Genomic DNA, 16,611 nt, shown 5'->3' with positions numbered 1-16,611 from the left:
TCTGGGCACTTCCTTTTGAAGGCTTGTCGGGTGAGGGAGAGAATGCACACGTATGTGAGAAGACGCCAAAGACAGTGTTCTGTGAGCCCTGTGCACGCCCTGGCACACATGTGCCTCCAGCATCAGGCAATGACTGTCTTAAAGGCCTGAATTTGCCTGGGAGCATAAACATTTCTACAGTTGGAGCAGGCTGAGCTCTGGGTACCAGTTTAACCTTGGAGCTGCCTGCAAGCTCTCCCAAAGCAGCCACGCTCTGTCTCTCTTTAACTAGTCTCCTCGCCCTTAGAGAGGGAAAGGGTAGGCGGGGGAGGGGGCGGGGGGAGGGGGCGGGGGGAGGGAGGATGTCCCAAGATTCTTGCTTTCAAAGCATTTTTATCTAGTTTGGGGATTCCCAGGGGATGCCTGAGCTCAAGGGCCAGAACTGAGGGAAATTAATGGGGGTGGTGGTGGTGCAGACAGGCTGACAGCTCCACAATCCCTTGAGAGTGACAGAATCTGCACCCCCAATTCCCCTCCCCCTCCGCCACCACCGTTGTATAGTCTGTAATCCAGGGACGTGTCCCCACTGAGTGACTTCAGCTCTCCCTTCCTCAGTGCCACCAAGTCGGCCCTTCGCTACCAATTCCCCAGTCCCGGGTCCACAACTGCACTCGCTGCGGCACCCCACGTCGCCGACGCGTCGCTCCCCTTCGCCGTCCTCGCCCCCCGCGGGTTGCGGGGCGGCGCGGGCTCTTTAAGAACAGCGGGAAGGGCGAGCAGCAGCTTGGAGGAGAGCAGTCGCCCGGCGGGTTCGGGAGGACAAGGCACCGAGGATCGGGCTCAGGGAACCAGGTGTGCGCGGCCAAGCTGAGTAGGGGCGCGCCCCTGTCGCCCCTCCCCAACCCTGTCATCTCTCTTCAGACCTGAGGCCCGAGCCCTCCCCTGTCGCCCGCCCCGGCCCGGCCCCGGCCCGGCCCGGCCGCCGGGACCGGGAGCCGGGACGCCGGTGCCGCAGCCGGAGGCAGGTAAGAGGGCCTGGAGTCTCCATCCTCCGCCCGCGGCAGCGCTAAGCATCTCGGCTCCGCACCGGCCCGGGGGCACCTCAAGGTGACCAGGCTTGCGGAAGATGGGAGGGGGATGAGCCCGCCATGGGGGGCTTAGTTGGCAGTGGGGATTTTGAGTCCCGGTGGTGCGCCCATCTCTGGGGAGAGCCCAGGGCGCGCGGACCGAGGGGCGCAGGCGGGAGGGGCTAGCCAGGGCGTCTAGCCCAGGGATGGGGAGGGAACGCAGCGGGAAGCCCAGAGCCTCCTCTTCCTCCGCCTTCTCCTGGTCCACCCTGTGCTCACCCTGCTACCCTGACCTCCTAGCCTGCAGTCTCCGCCAGCCGCCCCTTCCCACCCACCCCCCCATCCAGTCCCCTGGGGCTGCTGGCCTGCGGGGTAAGGAGATTAGAGCCTCCGTGGGGAGGAGGGAGCGGGTGCGGGCTTCGAGGGGCCTAGCTGGGGCCAGGCTAGGGCTGGGGCTGCCCGGGACCGAGGAGAGGTCGGGACTGATCGTTGCTGCGCGGGGAGTGGTGGTTGGGGGAGGGCAGATGCTCTGGCGGTGGGATGTGGGCTGCTCCCAGTAGCTGGTCTACCCTGAGAAGGAGGTGGGGAGTGGGGGCGAGGGCACATTAGAAAGCAAAGGAGCTCTGAGCCAGGGATCGGGGTCTGCCCCAAACTGAGCAGGCCCTCTCCCTGCAGGCCGGCGGCGGCGTGATGGCGGAGAAGGCGCTGGAGGCCGTGGGCTGTGGACTAGGACCTGGGGCTGTGGCCATGGCCGTGGCTCTGGAGGATGGGGCGGAGCCCCCTGTGCTGACCACACACCTGAAGAAGGTGGAGAACCACATCACCGAAGCCCAGCGCTTCTCCCACCTACCCAAGCGCTCAGCGGTGGACATCGAGTTTGTGGAGCTGTCCTATTCCGTGAGGGAGGGACCCTGCTGGCGCAAACGGGGTAAGGGAGCAGCCTGATGGGGAGTTGTGAGCCCCCATGGGTTGCCCCTTTGGGAGCATGAGGCCTGGATGTCCCCTCTTCTGCAAATCCGGCAGGAGTGGGTCCACTAAAATCTATGCACCTCATTCACTGTGCACACAGCTGAGGTGCCGGGGGTCTGCACTCCCCCTACACCTGTAAGCACCATGGGACACTAGATTCAATTGGTTATTTCCTCTTCCAAGTTGACACTATCACCTCTGGTCCATGAGGAGTTTTCCTTTGTTGTTTCAGGTAGAGCTCCTGCCTCTGAGGGCTGATATGAGAAAGCAGGGGCTGTGCTGCAGGGGTTGTCCTCAGTGGTTAGCAAAAATCCTTGGACCTACAGAGCTCTGCTAATTTTAAAAGATGTTCTCATTCCTGTCTTCTTACTTCGTTCTTGCCAAAGTCCTCCGAGACATGGAAGGTGAAGGCTTGACAGGATAGATGACATCCATGTGTTAGTAATAAGGAAACTGAGACCCAGAGAAGTTGAGTAACTTGACCAATGTCACACAGCTAATAAGTGGCAGACTTGGGACCAGAAGCCAGGTTTTCCAGCTCTCCATGCAGCGTTCCTTTCTCTCTCTTAACTTCCCTGTTAAGCATTCCCATCTCCTCCTTGTTTCTCCCGTTAGGACAGCGGGGTAAGGTCTGGCTGGGGCTCTGAGTTCCTTTGAACCCTAAGCATCTCCTGCATCCCTTGCAGCTTTTGCCCCCCACCCCATCCTCCCTGCCCTGGGCAGGTTGAGCTGGGAATAGGGAAGCTGGGGTTTTCCCCAGAGCCTGGGTGTGGATCAGAGGTGGAGCTGGGACATTGTTCTCTGAGATTTAAGAAATATTTGGGGTGCTTCAGAGCAGGGCTGAGCCTGAGCTCCCTCTGCACTCCCTACCCTCACTCCCACGAGGGACCAAAAGGTCACAGGGCTTGAACCACTGGAAACTGAGGCATCCGGGCTCCGTGCTCGGCACCTTGACCCAAAGCAGCCTCCCGGCCCAGTGAGGAGGGAGCTGTTATTTTCCCATAGCCCTCACGGTTTTAAGGAGAAATGAAGATACAAAAGAAATGTGTCTAGATGGGCCAGCTCTCTTGCTTCAAGCCACCGGCCACAACAAATGGGCACCCCTGACCAGGTCCTTCCCTGCTTTGTCCTTGCCAGCCCCATTCCGCTTTACTGGCCATTTTGCCGTCTCGTCCATCCCTTGCCCCTTTCTCTGCCCTCTGTCCTGCCCTTTCTGCCTTCTCTTTTCACTTGAATCCCTGTCCCCTTCTCTGGAGGACAGAAGGCAATCAGAGGTAGGCAGAGAGGAAAAAGAGCAAGGGGCGTGGAGAGAGGGAGATTTCTGTCTTCCCCACGTAAGGATTTGTCACTCACCTCTCCTAATTACAAAGGACATTTCTTGATTTTTAAAACCCTTTTCTATTAATTATTATTAATTATCTTACTTATTATTCATAGTAACCTTATTATGTCCTTGGGAGGAGATATACTATCCTTATTTTATAGATGAGGAAATGGAGGCCCTGAAGGATTGACTTCATAAAACTGTGAAGAGAGTTACTGACTGAGGCAGACCTAGAACTGTGGTGGGTCTCCATCCTGAAGGCATGGCAGGCCCCTCCCATGCTGAGCAGTTGTGGTCCAGCAGGAGCCCCAAGACATGGGTTCCTAGCCACTTGTAAGCTGTGTGACTTTGGGCAGGCTGCTTACCCTCTCTTGGCCTTACTTTCCTCATCTGTAAACAGGGATGATAAGAACACCCACCACACAGGCTTGTTGTGCGGCTCAGCTGAGATGTTAGCTGTGAAGATGCTTTGTGAAAGGCAAGCATAGGGTGATATTTGACTTCGGCAATAGTGTTCAATCGAGTGCTTGGTGGGGATTAAATGAAGGGAGGGGTCATCACTGTCAATTTCTTCCCCTGCAAAAGAAATTGCTTCCTGTGAGTAGCTCTGAAAGGCATACACTGGCATGCACAACCACACGTCTTTCTAATTGACGGTGATGATGAATGAGGCAGAGGGTCGGAATCCATGATTTCCCCTCTCCCAGTAAAGAACTTGCTGTGTGTGTGACCTTGGGTAAGTCACTGGATGTCTCTGGGCCCCAGCTGCCTCATCCATGTTGCTACAGCGGTGACTGAGGCAATGAGCTTTGTAAACTGGAAAGCACCATACGGGCAGTTGGTGTGATCAGGATCCCAGAGTGGGCAGCAGCTGATCCCCTGTCTGACCGGATATGTCCAGAGGGCCGGCTGGGTTCTGTGGAGGGAGCGTGAAAGATCACATCCCTTCACTGCCTCTGCTAAGGAGGTAGAATGGAGAGGGAATTGGGCTCCGTACGGGTGGGAGGAGGGTGGTAGTGAGCAAAGTACCTGGTAGGGGATTGGTGTTTCCGCCTCACTGAGGCAGGTCTGCAAGCACAGCAGGCAAGGCCAGCCTCCTTGGCTTCATTCCTCTCCACCCACTTGTCTCACCAGTTGACTCCATGGAGTCTCTGCCCTTTGTTCCCTGGATTGTATTACATATATGCTGTTGTATAGCAGAGCTTTTCCTCCCAAAGCCTGGAGAGCCTCTGCCTTCCTTTTCCATTTTGAAATGCTGTTCATCCTTCAAGACTTAGCTCAAATGCCACCTCTTCCATGAAGCCATTCCTGATTTTCCCCTTGCCCTTCTACCCTCATCAATTCCATTTTCTGCATTCTCATTGCACATGATTTGTACTTCTCTTATAACCCTTATTTTATCTTTCTTCAGATCCATAGATGGTTTCTTGTCCATCTTTTTAACCTAGACTATCACCATCTTGAGTGCAGGAACTATGTCTTCCTCATTCTTTTGGTGCACTGTCTGGTACAGAGCTTGGAATGTAGTATATATCAATAAGCGCTTGCCAAATGGGATTAATTATAAAATGTCACTAGTTTTTAATGGGCTCTATGTGCCAAGCACTGTGTCATATGCTTTACATATATTATCTCATTGAATCCTTATAGCAACCCTATGAGATGGGTACTATCATCCTCATTTTACAGATGAGGGACCTGGAGCTCAGAGAGGTTAAGCAACTTGCCCAAGGTCACACAGCTGGTAAGTGTGGAGCCAGAATTTGAACGTAGATCCACCCGACTCCAAACTGGTTCTCTTAATGCATATGCTGCCTCCCAGTGAGTGAATGAACGGTGAGACTTTACTGGGCCATGTTAGGGTCTGCAGAGACAAGCCTGGTGGGCAGAGAGAGCACCCCGAAGAAGGCTTTTTAGAATGAGGCCAAGGCTCTGAGAACACACACTCATAGGACCAACACTTACTGAGCATCTAGTATGTGCCAGCCAGTCTGCTAAGGTTACAAAGATGAGAAAGACACAGACCCTTCCCCCAAGGAGCTCACTGACTAAGAGGCTGGAGGAGGGGAATGAGGGGCAGGCACATGAAGTAACAAACGTGTTGACATATGAGAAGTGCTGTGGGAGCGCAGAGGACAGCCAGCCAGCTCAGGCTGGATCGTTGGGAAAGCCTTCCTGGAGGGGATGAGCGAGTGGCCGCTGTGTTTGCAGAAGAGTAGAGTCTACTGTAACTTTGATCTCCTCTCCACGCCCATCCGTCAGATGTGGGGGTTTTCCCACGACCTTCAGAAGAGCACTGCCGGGCTTCCCTGGTGGCACAATGGTTAAGAATCCGCCTGCCAGTGCAGGGGACAAGGGTTCAAGCCCTGGTCCGGGAGGATCCCACATGCCGCGGAGCAACTAAGCCTGTGCGCCACAACTACTGAGCCTGCGCTCTAGAGCCCGTGAACCACAACTACTGAAGCCCGCGTACCTAGAGTTTGTGCTCCGCAACAAGAGAAGCCATCGCAATGAGAAGCCTGCGCGCTGCAACGAAGAGTAGCCCCCCGCTCGCCGCAACTACAGAAAGCCCGTGCGCAGCAACGAAGACCCAATGCAGCCCAAAATAAATAAATTAATTAATTAAAAAAAAAAAAAAAAAGAAGAACATTGTCACCTTGGGTACTTTGACATTAGTGGTGGTCGTTTCTAGGGGGACGGGATGAGAGGGTATAGGTTATTGTTGGGGCTCTGAGGGTCTCTCCTCCATCCTAACCAATTCACGGTGAGTAGGGACTGCCTATTTCACTGACAGCCATGGCTCCTAAGAGTTTGGGGTGTCTCTGTTCACTGTAGCCCTGATCAAAAGTTCCTCCCTCCCTCACTGCAGGTTATAAGACTCTCCTTAAGTGCCTATCAGGTAAATTCTGCCGCCGGGAGCTGATTGGCATCATGGGCCCCTCAGGGGCTGGCAAGTCCACGTTCATGAACATCTTGGCAGGATACAGGTGAGGACAAGGCTGGGGTAGAGTGGGGGCAGGACCAGGCAGAGGGGTCCCCTGGGGAGCACAGAAGTTGTTCTGAAGTGACGCTGAGCCCCATCCCCAACCAACGTTCCTTCAGGGAGTCTGGAATGAAGGGGCAGATCCTGGTCAACGGGAGGCCGAGGGAACTGAGGACCTTCCGAAAGATGTCCTGTTACATCATGCAGGACGACATGCTGCTGCCACACCTCACAGTGTTGGAAGCCATGATGGTGAGAGCAGGGTGGCCAGCCCCTCCTCCTAGTTCTCCCTTTATCTGCTGTCCCCATCCTTCCCATTGGCTAAGGGGTCAAGCCTGCGCCCCCTCCCACACATATCTGATCCGCCTTCTCTCTGGGCCCCAGGTCTCTGCTAACCTGAAGCTAAGTGAGAAGCAGGAGGTGAAGAAGGAGCTGGTGAGTGGGGGAGGGTGGGGGGAGGGGGATGGGACAGCTGCCCTTTTCAGTGCTGCTGAGTTCTGGGGCCCCCGAGTTGGGTGGTAGGAGAGGGGCGGCCAAGGCTGGGACATCACGCTTCAGGGAGATGCTTACTTAAATTGGGGTGGTGCTGGGGGAAGCAGAGACTCTGAAGCTGACCTGGGGTGGGTGGGCGGCCGGGCCAGGTGACAGAGATCCTGACAGCACTGGGCCTGATGTCCTGCTCCCACACGAGGACAGCCCTACTCTCCGGAGGGCAGAGGAAGCGCCTGGCCATCGCCCTGGAGTTGGTCAACAACCCACCTGTCATGTTCTTTGATGAGCCCACCAGGTATCTCTCCCACTCCTCTCCCACCAGGATGCCTCCTCCCCTCAGCCCAGAGCCAGGGCTAGAGGCTGCATCTGCTCCACTGCTGGAGACAAGAGCATGTGTTTGCAGCCTCCTGGGACCGGAGAAGGGCTCCACCCCTGCCAGTCCTGTTGCCATAGCAGCCCCATCCTTCACCCTAGCAGAAATCCCGATGTCCTCCTTGACAGATGTCGCCTCGCCTGCTCCTTCTCTCCCCCACAGCCAATCAATCGCCAAGTCCTGCTTTTTCTACGTTCTTTTTCCATCTCTCAGATTCACCCCACCCCCATTCTTAGTGCCAGTGCTTAAATTCAGGACACCATCAACTCTTGCCTGCATTTCTGCCATAGACTCCTATCTCCTCATCTCCAGTCTCTCCCAGCCCATCCTTCTTCCAAACTGCAACCAGAGTGAACTTTCTAAAAGAAAAGTCTGGCAATACTCACTCCCCTGCTTAAAAATATGCAGTGATTCCCATTTGCCCTCAGAATGAAGTCAGAGGACTTACAAGGTCCTGGTCTGAACCTATTTCTCTGGCCTCACGTCTTGCTTCACACTGTCTTGTATTTCATGCTCTAATAATACTGAATCACTTATAATTCTCTTAGTCCAGCCATGTGTTTCATGCCTCTGAGCTTTGCACATGCTGTGTCTTCTGCCTGGAATGCCCTTCGCCACCGCACCTGCCCTTCCTCCCTCCCTCACCTGGCTTAGCTCTTTCTTCTGCCAGACTCACTCAGGAACCTTTTCTGACTACCCTCCAACACCTTTGTACAACAGAGCTGAATCCTCCCCCCCCACTTCACCCCATGTTTCTACAGCATGGTGCACATTATCTCAAATGATCTGTGCATTTCTCTCTCTCTCCCTCCCAGCCAGAGTCTATGCCTTATTTATTCATCTTTGTAATCCCAGTGCCTGGCATTCAACAGGTGCTTAATAATAGCTTGTTACACCTGACAGTACTCTGGGCTTCTTGGTACCTCCAAATGCCTGAATCGTACAGTGTGGATGGGATAAAGCGATGGCCAGGGTGACCCCCTTCCTGCCAGCTCCCTCGCCCTCATAGCAGCTGCCCCACCCGAACAGTCCCTTCCCTTGTCTCTGCCCACCTCACCCCGCCCCCTGGTGGCCTCTCTCCGGACAGTGGTCTGGACAGCGCTTCCTGTTTCCAAGTGGTGTCCCTCATGAAGTCTCTGGCCCAGGGGGGCCGTACTATCATCTGTACCATCCACCAGCCCAGTGCCAAGCTCTTTGAGATGCTTGACAAGGTGAGGGTCTCTAGGACTCAAAGGTGACCGGCCTGCGATAGGGAGAGGGAAGGGGTCAGTAGAGGTGTCGTGGGACCTGCCTGACCCGCTCGTGGTGTTTTCCTCGTCCTTCTCTTTCCGCCTCAGCTCTACATCCTGAGCCAGGGTCAGTGCATCTTCAAGGGCGTGGTCACCAACCTGATCCCCTATCTGAAGGGGCTCGGCCTGCACTGCCCCACCTACCACAACCCAGCTGACTTCAGTGAGTGGGGGCCTGTTGGTAGGGGCTGGGTTATGGTGGCGGGCCAAACCTGGGGGTTCAGATCATGCATTTGGGCCTCCCGGGGGCAGAGATCTCACTGTCGCCTGCCTTCCGCGCACACCCTAGGAAGGGCTGGCTTGCCCTTGGGAAGCAAGGATAGATCTTAGCTGAGCACACCCCTCTGTGTCCCCCAGTCATCGAGGTGGCCTCTGGCGAGTACGGAGACCTGAATCCCCTGCTGTTCAGGGCTGTGCAGAATGGGCTCTGTGCCATGGCAGAGAAGAAGAGCAGCCCTGAGAAGAATGAGGTCCCTGCCCCCTGTCCCCCTTGCCCTCCGGTGAGTAGGGGTGGAGAGGGCAGAGTGCAGAGTGGGGGAGGAGAGAGAGGACCTTGGACATGGCCCTGCCAAAGAGGACATGCCCCAGAGGCATCACAACCACTGGGTACTTAGAAAGAACCCAGGACTTGGAATAGACCTGCTATTAGCTGTGTGACTTTGGGCACATTACTTAACCCCTCTGAGCTTCGACTTTCTCATTCATTTATTTGTTCAACAAATTCTTACTGAGCATCTGTAGCACGTTGTCCTTAGTGCCACCTGGTAAGCAAGACTGAAGCTGTCTCTGGCCTCGTGACCAGTGTGGTTTACTATCATCACTAACTTGGAGGTGATGATACTCATTTCACAGGGTTATTGGGAGGACTGATTAGATCATCACACAAAGCTCTTCGCCCCGTAGCTGGTACAGTTGGTGTTCATTCCATGCCAGCTCTTTTCCTTAAATGAGATACTATAACCCTGGAAGACTGGGAGGGTTATTGTTGCTGTTGTCATCATTATTATCATTGTTAATAATATTGTGAAACTGGTGGCATAAAGGTATTATACCCTTAGGGTAAATGTTTCCAATGGATTAAAGAGCAGTGACTGGGGAATTCCCTGGTGGTCCAGTGGTTAGGACTCTGTGATTTCACTGCTGAGGGTGTGGGTTCGATCCCTGGTCGGCCAGTAAGCTGCGCAGTGCGGCCAAAAAAATAAATAAATGAATAAAATAAATAAAGAGAAGTGACTGATCTATTAGTAGCCCCCATGGGTGTCCTTAACTCCTTTCTATCTCCTCCCTCCCAAGTTTTTTCTCCCTCTTTGTGTCTCTCTCTGAGTCCCACTCTGATTCACACCGCTAAGGCCAGCTTCCAGGTACCCAACTCAATGGTGGAGAATTCTGGAGGACCCTTGCTCCAGGGACGGGCTCAGGGGTTTTCCCACCAGCTGAGCTGGGTGCGTGGTGGGGGGTAGGGTAGGCTCACCTGATCCAGTTTCCTCTCTCCAGGAAGTGGATCCCATTGAAAGCCACACATTTGCCACCAGCACCCTCACACAGTTCTGCATCCTCTTCAAGAGGACCTTCTTGTCCATCCTCAGGGACACGGTGAGACATCAAGTTGGGGGAGGGGAGGCTGGCATAAGCCTGGCCTTGTGGGGTGTAGGATCCCAGCAGCTGGGATGGTGATGGGGCCCCTCCCCCAACAGCTCCCCCTAATGCCCCCGTGGGTCTCTGTGCTTGTGAGGGCACACCCACATTCCTACCCAAGTGTGACCTGCCCATCCCTAGCCTGTGATCCGTCCCCACTCCTCGTCATCACCCCTCACACAGGTCCTGACCCACCTGCGGTTTATGTCCCATGTGGTGATCGGCGTGCTTATTGGTCTCCTCTACCTGCACATCGGTGACGATGCCAGCAAGGTCTTCAACAACACGGGCTGCCTCTTCTTCTCCATGCTCTTCCTCATGTTTGCCGCCCTGATGCCAACTGTGCTCACCTGTGAGCCGAGCTGCCCTGGGCGTGGGATGGGAGTGGGAGGCACGGGGTAAGGCCAGGGTGCTGGACAGCTGTTCCTAATCGGCCTGTGTCCTCAGTCCCCTTAGAGATGGCCGTCTTCATGAGGGAGCATCTCAACTACTGGTACAGCCTCAAAGCGTATTACCTGGCCAAGACCATGGCCGATGTGCCCTTCCAGGTGAGCCTCTTCCTCCCCCGCCACTGCCTCCCTCCTGTCTTGCTCCTTCCATCCTTGCTTGCTTGCCTCCCTTAACCTTGTTACCTGCCATCCTTTCCTTGACTTCTTCTCACTTAGCAACAGGTGGTGAGCACCTACCATGCACCAGGCTCCATGCCAGGCACTAGGGATATAGCAACAAACATGATGGAAGTAGTCCTGACCTTGTGGAACTTATGTTCCGGTGAGAATAAGAGAGGACAAACAGAAAATGATGAAAATAACAGCCCTACAAATGACTCTGTGAATCTTATTCGAGGCAGTAGAGAATAGCGTGGGCTCTGGAGCCGTACTGCTCCTCGTTAGCTGTGAGACTTTGGGCAAGTCACCTAATCACTCTTTGCTTTAGTGTCTCATCTATAAAATGGAATGATGATAGTATCTACCTCGCGATTGTTTATGAGAAGGAAATGAGTTAATACATGTAAAGTACTTCCACTGCCCTGTACCAAGCACCAGGGCCACCAATAATCCGTAGGGCACCTTTAAGCAAGTTAGAAAACGTGTCCCTTCCTCAGGGTGGAGGCTGCACTGTGCTAGGGTGAGAAGAGCTCAGCTGGGGCTCCACCTCTGGTTGCCTCTTGGTTGGGCGCCTTGTGCAGGGAAGAACTTGCCCTACTGTACGTGGTAGGCTCGGTCCCTGTCCTCCAGGAGTTGATGGCATCCAGGGGAACAAAACCCTCTCATATATACAGTTAATTAATTAACAATATAAGGAATATGCTGGTCCAGATGGGAAGGACCTTCAGAGAAGTCACCGTGCCTGAACGGGTCCGAGCGGGCCTGATGGAAGAGGTGAGACTGGAGGATGAATGAGGTTCTTAGAGCCGGGGTGGAAGGGGATGTGTCAAGTTCATGCGACTGCATGAACAGGAGTGCAGAGGCAGGAGCAGGCACGGATGCTCTAGCAATTGCTGTCCTAGAGGTTCTGCCTGGGTGGAGTGGAGGGTCTTGGCCTCTGCCCAGCCCTGTGCCCACTCCCCAGGTGGTGTGCCCCGTGGTGTACTGCAGCATCGTGTACTGGATGACGGGCCAGCCAGCTGAGACCAGCCGCTTCCTGCTCTTCTCAGCCCTGGCCACTGCCACGGCCTTGGTGGCCCAGTCTTTGGGGCTGCTGATCGGAGCTGCCTCCAACTCCCTACAGGTGAGGGGCTGGTAGGTGGCGACCCCCAAGAGGGGGGACGGAGTCTGGTGGAAGGAATCAGGGGCTGGCCTAAGGAATGGGATGGATCTATGGGAAACCTGGGGGCCACCCCAGTCCTGGGTCTGTCCTGATCACCCCTGTGATGGCCCGGTCGCCTTCCCTCCCCTCCAGGTGGCCACATTTGTGGGCCCAGTTACCGCCATCCCTGTCCTCTTGTTCTCCGGTTTCTTTGTCAGCTTCAAAACCATCCCCACTTACCTGCAATGGAGCTCCTACCTCTCCTATGTCAGGTCAGTGCCCCTTCCTCACCATCTGCCCCTGCCCCTCCCTGTAGGAGGCCAGGCCCCAAGCGTGAGAGATTGCACCTGGGCTCTAGCAGTTTGCCCAGGGAGCAGGGTCCCTGTGCTCTGTGTCCCGCTCTGATGCCCTTGCTTGCCTAGGTATGGCTTTGAGGGTGTGATTCTGACCATCTATGGCATGGAGCGAGGAGACCTGACCTGCTTGGAGGAACGCTGCCCTTTCCAGGAACCACAGAGCATCCTCCGAGCGCTGGATGTGGAGGATGCCAAGCTCTACATGGACTTCCTGGTCTTGGGCATCTTCTTTCTGGCCCTGCGGCTGCTGGCATACCTTGTGCTCCGTTACCGGGTCAAGTCAGAGAGATAGAGCTTTGCCCTGGCCTGCGCCCCAGCCCCTGCAGCAGGAAGCCCCCGGCCCCGGCCCTTTGGGACTGTTTTAACCTTGTAGACTTGGGCCCTGGCTGCTGGTGCAGCCGTCCTCCCCTCTCTCAGATCCTCCACAGGCTGGCCGTTGGACTGCGCTCCCAGCCGTGGCCCTGGGGCTGGGGGTGCCAGGCCTCCCCGCCACGCCCAGGAGTCTTCCCAAGTTGATGCGGTCTGTAGGTCTGTAGCTTCCTCCCTCCTCTTTCCAACATCTGCATGCAAAGACCACGGGGAGGCTGCCACCCGCCTTCTGCCCCCACAACTCCCCTCCTCTGTTGTCTGTCTGGGAGCCCCAGGCTCTCCAGGCCCCCTGACAACTGACCAAAGTGGCCCCCCCGGGGGTCCCCACCACACAAGTGTTTGTAAACTGGGCTGTTATAAGGTTGGTGTTCCAGGGCTGGGCCCTGGTGGGGTCCCCTGGATGTCCCATTTGGACGTTGGAATGGAGCAGGGATGGACTCTGGAAGTCTCTTCCTCCTCCTCACCTCTCCCTGCCCCTAGACCCTGGCTGATTTGGACAATCTGTTGGGACAGAAGCTGGGTTTTCTGTCTGGATCATCCCTCCCAGTCCTGGGGATTGGAGAGGCCTGGCGCCATGGGCTGTCCCCTGGACTCCACCCCGTCACCTCTGGTGGGGGCTGGGCCTGTGGCACCTCTGCAATAATGTCTGTGTTTCTCTCCCATCTGCCACTGGAACTGGAGAATGCACTTCATTCTCAGGGGTGAGTGGGAGAAGACCCAAGCCTCCTTTCTCGCTGCTCGCGTGGTCCCGCAATGCTCCCTCACCTCTCCTGAGTTACAGGCACATATATGCGAACAGGCAATCTCGGCCCTACACACACTCGCTGTCCCGCTGTGGCTCACAGGAAGAGTGATGGTGGTGGTGACGGTGGGTGCTGTGGGAAGGGCTGTGTCAACCTCCTCCCGGGAATTCCGCTTTGATTCTAAGGATGAGGCTGGTGCTGCCCGGGGCGTCTCCAGGATCTGCAGGTGTCTACCCACCAGTCTTCCCTCCCTCCCTCCGTCCCAAGCCAGGGGTGGCACAGGGCACCAGCTCCCTGGAGTTCAGGAGCCCACACAAGCACAAGCATGAGCATAAGATGGACTTGGCCGCTGCCACCCCATGGCTCTTCTTTTGTGTGTCAGGCTGGCGGTCTCACTCCCCCTCTCCTTCCATGGCCACTTGCTGCTCATTCAAACTCTTGTCCGCGTCTCTCCACCTGCTTTCTATCAGCCAAGGTGGGCCCTGGGCACCAGAGCAGCATGCCCACGGCACCAGAGCGACAGACACACCTAGAACATGTCTGGCTTTCCTGGGGGTGCGGGTCCAGGCTCATTCTTCTCCTGATTTCACCTTCCTCTAGGGCTCTTGTCCCCCCTTTGTCCTGTACACACACCTCTCTACCTTCCTTGCCCTGCCACGGATTCTCCCCATCACACAGAGATGCCAGGTGTATTTGTGGGAGTTCACCCATTATTAATAAAACCTATATTTATACAGTATGCAGTGTGTAAATGTGTGTGGGTCTGGCACCTGGTACCATGGGCTGTGAGAGCTCTTGGCAAGAAGTCTATGAGCTTCAGGGAGGCTGTGGCAGGGGATGGGAAGTCAAGCTGGTGAATGTGTATCTTATGGGATATTTGTATCAAGCTTCACGTCTTACAGGTGCTTATGTTCATTATCTCAAGGGAGCGTCAGGTCAACCCTGCATTATCTCTCACGACAATCCATTTTGCAGATGAGCGAACTGAGACTTGGATTAAGTAACTTGCCCAAGGACCCTTAGCTAATGGAAGTGGGAACCAGCTCTGACAACCAGGTCTTCTGCCTCTGGACTCCTCATCCTTGGCCTTGGCCCATGATGCTTGTTACTGGTGGATCTGCAAGCTGCGTGCAGGGGCTCTGTGTCTGCGGCATAGGTGCATTCTTGCCTGAGTGATATGTGACTCTCTTTTCAGAACTCACTGAGCCCTGGTTCCCCAGTTGTGCCTATGGGGGAGTGGGGAGGTTAGGGGCTGTGAAGGCAGTGAGAAGCAGAAAGCCCCAGGGACCTAAGCCCCAGAATGAGAGTGGCAGGAACCCCACTGGGCTCAGCACAACTCTCCTCATTTCTTCCTTGCTTCTTTCCTACCGAGCCACACTCCCATGGCCAAACCATCAACCACCAGGACTACAAATGGCTCTGGTAGCCTGAGATTTGGAGTAGGCAATTGTCCAGAAGGTCTTGAGGGCTGGTGGCAGGATGACCCAAGAAGCAGTACCTTGTCTCTCCCTCTTCCCTCCTGATCCTGAGCTTGGGGACTAAAGGAAGGGGCTGCCATCAGTCCTGCCAGCTGCCTGGGATACCCTACTTGTGCTATGCCCTGGGCTAGGGTAGGCCCCAATCTATGACTGGATGGGTGCTTGCCTGGAGATGGACTAACTTTGTTTCTTATGGGGGTGGGAGCGGGGGGCGGGAAGTGGGGCATGGGAATGGGAAGTGGGTCCCAACTGAGTCCTAGCTCCTGGAATTCTAGCTAGCTTGAGGGGGCACTCTGGGTGCCACCTTCTCCCTGGAATGATACCAATACGTGGCTCCTAAAAGTCAGAGGGCACAAAATTCTGCCACTATATAGTCTTTCTTAAGATTCTTCATTTTTACTCTTTCTCTTTTAAGATGAAATTTAAAATACTCCCCAAAGAGTAAAATTTATAAGTTCACACATCCGTAAGTTCCCCTTGGAGCTAAAGGAAATGAACAGACATTCCAGAGCCATCAAGGGCCATTCAGGCACCGAGAACATTCGTAGAGTGGCTCACAGAGAACATTCGTAGAGTGGCTCACATATTGGGGAAGAAAGCTCTTTTGATTCTTGGAGCAACCCCATGAGGCTACTAGGATGAGTATGATCATTTCCTCCTTTTACAGAGAAGGAAACCAAGGCTTGGAGAAGCGACTTGAGGGAGCTCTCAAGATGCTGTGCTCTTTGCCCCGGAGAACCACCTGCGATTTCTCCCCCCACCGGTCTCAGTAACCTGCAGAGGGGGGGCATCCAAGCATGTTTTGAAATGGGCCCACTCTCCCTGAATGCCGAACTTCCTGGACCCAGAGATCATTTCCTTCAACGCAGCTGCCTTCTGTGACAGGGTCTGTGCAAGGTGCTGGAGGGCAGAGATGACCAAAGCACTTCTCTGTGCTGTGGCTCTATAGCACCTGCTGCCCCATCCTGAGGTCCGACGACAGAGCACATGCCCACAGTGTGACTCACAGTACTTCTGTCTGCAAGAGGCCAGTCAAATTATATGTTATTAATAAAACCTACATGGCTGTCGTGCCTGCTGAGGGGTGGGGGAGGGGAATGTCTTGCTCTGAGCTGTGTCCAGTAACGCAGCCAGGGGCCTGTCAGTCTCACGTGGCTAGGTAAGTGGAGTGAAGCTAGAGGAGTCCTCCAGGCCTGAAATGTCACCCCTAAGATCACATTCACAGCGTTACTCTACCTCCTCTCCCCGCACCCCATCCTACTCCTCGTTCAGATCTTTGTTAAAATCAAATGTGCTCTTTTCCGTGCTGCCTGGAATGCCCTTCTCTTCTCTGGCTTTTTAAAATTTTTTATTTATTTATTTTTGCGGTACGCGGGCCTCTCACTGTTGTGGCCTCTCCCGTTGCGGAGCACAGGCTCCGGACGCGCAGGCTCAGTGGCCATGGCTCACGGGCCCAGCCGCTCCGCGGCATGTGGGATCCTCCCGGACCGGGGCACGAACCCGTGTCCCCTGCATCTCAACCACTGCGTCACCAGGGAAGCCCTATTTTTATTTTTTAATTGAAGTATAGTTGATTTACGATGTTTCAGGTGTACAGCAGAGCGATTCAGTTATACATGTATATATATATATATATATATACACACATATATATTCTTTTTCAGATTCTTTTCCATTATAGGTTATTACAAGATATTGAATATAGTTCCCTGTGCTATTAGTTGTTTATCTAATTTATATGTAGTAGTGTATATCTGTTAATGCCAAATTCCAAACATATCCTTTTTGGTAACCATAAGTTTGTT

General features: G+C 54.6%; 1 protein-coding gene across 2 annotated transcripts; it reads left to right on the top strand.

Moving 5' to 3' along the window:
* The first annotated feature begins 973 nt into the window (after nucleotides 1–973).
* On the top strand, nucleotides 974–14,067 carry ABCG4 (ATP binding cassette subfamily G member 4). Of its 2 annotated transcripts, XM_029208326.1 has the most exons (15): nucleotides 974–1,004; nucleotides 1,722–1,974; nucleotides 6,209–6,326; nucleotides 6,442–6,574; nucleotides 6,707–6,757; nucleotides 6,964–7,109; nucleotides 8,275–8,398; nucleotides 8,525–8,639; nucleotides 8,834–8,976; nucleotides 9,971–10,069; nucleotides 10,295–10,463; nucleotides 10,559–10,659; nucleotides 11,684–11,842; nucleotides 12,014–12,132; nucleotides 12,283–14,067. In XM_029208326.1, exons 2-15 carry the CDS (start codon nucleotides 1,737–1,739, stop codon nucleotides 12,506–12,508), a joined length of 1,941 nt encoding a protein of 646 aa, XP_029064159.1. In that variant the 5' UTR covers nucleotides 974–1,004; nucleotides 1,722–1,736; the 3' UTR covers nucleotides 12,509–14,067. The 2 variants fall into 2 exon arrangements, with proteins under 2 accessions (XP_029064159.1, XP_029064160.1); XM_029208327.1 differs by lacking the exons at nucleotides 974–1,004; nucleotides 1,722–1,974 and adding an exon at nucleotides 5,029–5,083.
* Nucleotides 14,068–16,611: the final 2,544 nt, after the last annotated feature.

Source organism: Monodon monoceros, unplaced genomic scaffold (assembly GCF_005190385.1).
Source record: "Monodon monoceros isolate NGI ecotype Baffin Bay Population unplaced genomic scaffold, NGI_Narwhal_1 Super_Scaffold_7, whole genome shotgun sequence".
Lineage (NCBI taxonomy): Eukaryota > Metazoa > Chordata > Mammalia > Artiodactyla > Monodontidae > Monodon > Monodon monoceros.
Note: the sequence above shows the minus strand (reverse complement) of the source record. Positions and strands in the feature narration are given on the sequence as shown.